The sequence below is a fragment of the Astatotilapia calliptera genome, chromosome 10 (assembly GCF_900246225.1).
Source record: "Astatotilapia calliptera chromosome 10, fAstCal1.2, whole genome shotgun sequence".
Lineage (NCBI taxonomy): Eukaryota > Metazoa > Chordata > Actinopteri > Cichliformes > Cichlidae > Astatotilapia > Astatotilapia calliptera.
In genome coordinates this window covers 2,802,972-2,807,456 of record NC_039311.1, presented here as the reverse complement: position 1 = coordinate 2,807,456, position 4,485 = coordinate 2,802,972, and the positions used below count along the sequence as shown (strand labels likewise).

At 40.3% G+C, this 4,485-nt stretch overlaps 1 protein-coding gene across 1 annotated transcript; it reads left to right on the top strand.

Annotated features, from left to right (window-relative positions):
• Nucleotides 1-479: 479 nt before the first annotated feature.
• On the top strand, nt 480-3,619 carry hmgn1b (high mobility group nucleosome binding domain 1b). The gene is made up of 6 exons (XM_026182942.1): nt 480-672; nt 1,971-1,991; nt 2,147-2,176; nt 2,266-2,307; nt 2,393-2,500; nt 2,584-3,619. Exons 1-6 carry the CDS (start codon nt 655-657, stop codon nt 2,629-2,631), a joined length of 267 nt encoding a protein of 88 aa, XP_026038727.1. The 5' UTR covers nt 480-654; the 3' UTR covers nt 2,632-3,619.
• Nucleotides 3,620-4,485: the final 866 nt, after the last annotated feature.

Below are 4,485 nucleotides of genomic sequence, written 5' to 3'. Positions count from 1 at the left end.
GTGGACGATGACTGCATGAGAAGGGCTGCACAAGAGCACACACAGAGGCAAGAAGCTGTACCCACACGTATCCTGTCGCCATTTTCCCAAGCTAAACTACAAAGACTTGGCTCGAGGAGTACACACCCCTCTCACAGTCATATGCCAATGGATAGTCTTTCCACACTAGCACTGTAAACGCAAAATGTGTTTTGTTTTCGCGCACATAGACATAATTCAAAGCCGTGGAACGTTTAGAGAGAAAATTAAGACGTTTCTGGCCAGCTGAAAGACGGCTTTAATGACAATTTTGCCTTGTTTAGCAGACGGCTGCACAGAAAGACAAATACCTCACCATAATTGTTGACTGACGTGTCACGTATCCACACGGATAAGGGCACAGATTTGAAATGGTGTTGCCGACTGCTGTGTTCTCCAATCAGCGTGCAGCGTGGGCGGGCAGAAGCGCCGTCAATCATGCAGGAACTATAACTGTTTGAATAGGGAGGTAGGGGGAGAATCCAATCCGGTTTGAGCTAGTTTTTCTTCCAATGGAACATTAACGTCTCCCTGCGCTGTATTAGACTGTACTGGCAAAGCTTTATCCAGAATATACCACTGTACTTTCTCCTGTATTCAGTTACATTTAGCTATTTTTAAACCCACAAACCAACCATGCCTAAAAGGAGCAAAGTGAGTAGACCATTATCTTTCATGCCTTTAATAACACAGTATTTATAACCCACAGCTAAAATTTGTTAAGGGGCTTGTGGCGAGAGTTGTTCAAACGTTGCTGCAATATGTCCGTTTTATGTACCAAGTGAACGTCAACAGCAGTGTTGTGTATCGCGGAGTTTAGTTAGCATGTAGTGTCTGTTTTGATTTTGTCAAGCGGCTAATTATTGAAGCTTCTCTTTCGTGCAGTGACTGTCGGCGGCAAGTGGTTGCCCGTTTTATAGCAGAAAAACAGTTTGTGCAGCTGCATCGAATTCATTTACCGTGCCGATAGATGGCTTTTCTGCGCAGAAAGTTGGCGGCATATCGATTGTTTTCTGTTGGGGTCGTCACCCTGGATGCGAAAGTTTTCCTGAAAGAAGACCCAGTAGCGAAAAAAAACGTACAAAATTCCTAATTGGTTTATTATTCTGTGGCGGTTGGCTGTAACGTTAATTTTAATGCGGGCACAAAGTGGCCTCTGTAGTTCTTTTGTTGGACAAAACAAACAAACACATAATACGCTTTGATTAGCGATATTGTTTTATAAAGTTAGTGTGCAGGCGTTGTTTATTAATGCACGGCAAGCGAAAACGCAGTTCTTGGAAGGCGTACGGCTCGTTAGCCGAGAGGCTTTCTGTGTATTGTCGGCTCAGGCCAGTTGTAGGTTATGCAATGGCGAGCCTCCGTCAGCACAGCGCTGCTCCTGTTGCTGGGGGTTCTAGTAGATTCTGCATGCAGACCGACAGAGTCGCAGAGCATCTCGGAGATATTCTTTTTCAAATTCGTGGCGGGAACACTGGCTACGCTGCTCGGGTTTCTCCGGCCACTGGCAATCCCATTTATTACCAATGAATGAATGTGTCGTGAGGAGGCGGAGTCGGCCCCCTCCTCCACTGAAGTATTACTGTAGGCAAATCACTAGCAGGAGCTGGGAGAGCAGCACCACGTGACTCAGTTTAAACTACATTATGCTATTATATTGCCCTGACTTTTGTAGGCCAGCATGTTACAGGGCACTTTATTCCTGCTCAGTTATCGTTGCGCTGGAAAATGTAGTTCCTGAAGGAGTAGCATTTAGTGTTAACATGCTGATTAAACTGCTTTTAGTTTTTAAATGGCCTTGCATGTATTACCTTACTCAACTCAAATAGGATAATAACTTATTAAAAAAAACTGTCCTCACCCAGTACCAGATAAATCAATCAGAGGCACAGCAGAATGCAGACAGTTATCATAATCTGATTTATTTACTTTTTCTCTTGTTCTCCTTACAGGCAGGTGCAGGTGACTCAGAAGTAAGCAGTCATTTCTGAATTTCTTGTTTTTTGGTTTTAGATATTTTAACAGTTAGCCTCCACACTCACCAGGGGTCAGTAATATCTCATCTTTCAAAGCCATTGCCTGAGACTGACTGTTAAAAGTAATCACTATGTTTGTTTATTCTCTGCAGCCCAAGAGGAGATCTCTCAGGTTGAAAGATGTAAGTATGGAGAAGCATAGATAAAATGCTGTCTTTTTACTGTGTTATTTTTTTTTGGTTTAAAAGAAAATGATCTTCTTTACTCACAGAGACCTGAAAATGCAAAGCCAGAGCCCAAACCTAAGCCAAAGGTAGGGTCTCATTTTAATTACTTCTCATAAGACCTGAACTGTTAGCATATGGTGGCTAATATGTGGTTAATATTTGTTTTTGCAGAAGGGACCTGCTAAGCCTAAGAAAGCTAAGGAGGTGGAAAAGGCCAAGCCAGAAGAGAAGGCGCCGGAGGCTCCTGCTGAGAATGGCGAAGCCAAAGCTGAGGAAGAGGTAAGTGCTGCGACACGTTTAAACACATCGAAAGATAATAGTCTTCTTGGCGGTGCTGTTAAACTCTGAATGTCATCTTACAGGCACCCACTACAGATGGAGCTGAACAAAAAGATAAGGCAGCAGAATAACATCTCTCAAGCCACGTCTTTTACCAGTGCTCCCTGTACCTCTTTTCTTGTACAATTCAGGGGAATATTTTTATCAACTATTTTCTAAATACAGGTTTTTTTAGTAGTTTGATTGTAGAGAACACTTTTTTAAATGAAAGAGGGGAAAAAAACAAGTCAATTGGAGACGGGGAATTTCATCACATCTCACAATTGTGCATCGCCATGAAAATTGCGATCATTGTTGTTACTGTCAGTGGATTTTTTTTTTTTTTTTTTTTCAGTTTGTGTAAATGTGAAGGAGTGGAGGGTGCGGGACAGGTTACCGTGTCGGCACACAAGCATGACGTTCACAGGAGCTGGGGAAACAACTGGAAGAGCTTGCCTGCGTGGATTACATTCCATATGCTTTATAAGGGACAGTGTGTGTAATCTGTGCCGGGGTGGGGCTTGACAAAGTCACAGGGCACCTCATTCTCTTATTGTTTTTATTGAAGAACAGTGTTTTAGGGTGTGTGTAAAAGCTTTGTTCCTATTTGTTAACTCTTGTACTGATGCAGTTTTCTTAACAAATCTGACCAATAAACCTAAAACCCCTAGTACTGCGGCTCTCTCTTTCAGAACTGTGCATTGCGCGTGTTGGTTGTGTCTGTTCTGTGATAGCATTGCAATGAATTTGTATAGTTGCTGTGAAAAAGGATTTCAATCTTTCTGTATGCAGTGTGTAATGGTACTTTGTAAGGATGGTAAAAATGGAATTTGTTCCTCTTTTTTTTTTCTTTTCTTTTTGGGCCACATTAATGTGGTATGTAACCGTTAAAAAAATAGATTGGCTTAAAGGCCAACAAACTGTACATTTATTTGAAATGTCGAATTCATACCAGCAGTAGCAATATTCATGTGGGTTTTAGGTATTTGTGTCAAGTACAAGTGTGCGGTTTCTCATGATTTGTTTATAGATGTAACTGTGTATGATTGTTATCAACAAACCAATAAAACTCAGTTGGTAGTTGTTACACTGTTTTATTCTAAGAGCGTAATAATGCAGAAAAAAACAAGAACTAACATTCAATTCAATCTATAACAGCAATAAAATATCTGATAATTAAACTTTAAAGCTGATTAAAAAAAATGATTAAAACAAAACCTGTTTAACAGATTTTAGTAATTGGATTGTGCAAAATGAATTACAGCTTTTGACGCTTAACTAAAATCTGTAAGACAAGTATTAATACCACCATAAGTGATGTTGTATTATCGATTTTAAGGATTGTTGCTTTAATATTGACACAAATCAACATTTTTCTTTTAAATAATATTATAAATAATTTGTATATTTAGAAAAGCTAACTTATTCTTCTAGATAATAGAAAAAAAAATAATAAAAGGGTGGTTTCAGAAGGAATCCAACTAAAGTATTTGCCAGCTCAGGTTTTTCATTCCATAAGTTGTCAAAAAACAAAAGAGAGAGAAGGTAAAGGCAGTTTTCAGCACCACGGACAGCTCCGCACCACGGTGGGCTGTTCTTTATCCTGCGCTGCCCATTTCATCCATTTTACGAAAATAATATTAACTCGGTGTTAGCAAACAAACTGATAATGTTTGTCCTGACGTGTGAATGACACACTCGCGGCCTCGCGTTCTGATAGGTTTGCACAAACCGTAAAAGTGCGGGCCTTTATAACGTGTGGTGTTACACACCCAATCACCCCCCGCCCCCCAGTGTTGTAAATGTTTAGTAGTTACTTACATTTAAGATTCCACCTACAGCAAGTGAATATGGAGACAACACGTGACAATTCAATAATGGATTCGCGAGCTTTTAATTATGGGTTTTTAATTAAGCCTTATTCATTACTGATCGGAAAAGTGACA

What these genes read in the sequence shown, in the direction of transcription:
- hmgn1b (XM_026182942.1), top strand. An exon ending in GATCTCTCAGGTTGAAAGAT is followed by an intron (nt 2,177 to 2,265) that starts GTAAGTATGGAG and finishes CTTTACTCACAG; the next exon opens with AGACCTGAAAATGCAAAGCC. An exon ending in AGCCCAAACCTAAGCCAAAG is followed by an intron (nt 2,308 to 2,392) that starts GTAGGGTCTCAT and finishes TTGTTTTTGCAG; the next exon opens with AAGGGACCTGCTAAGCCTAA.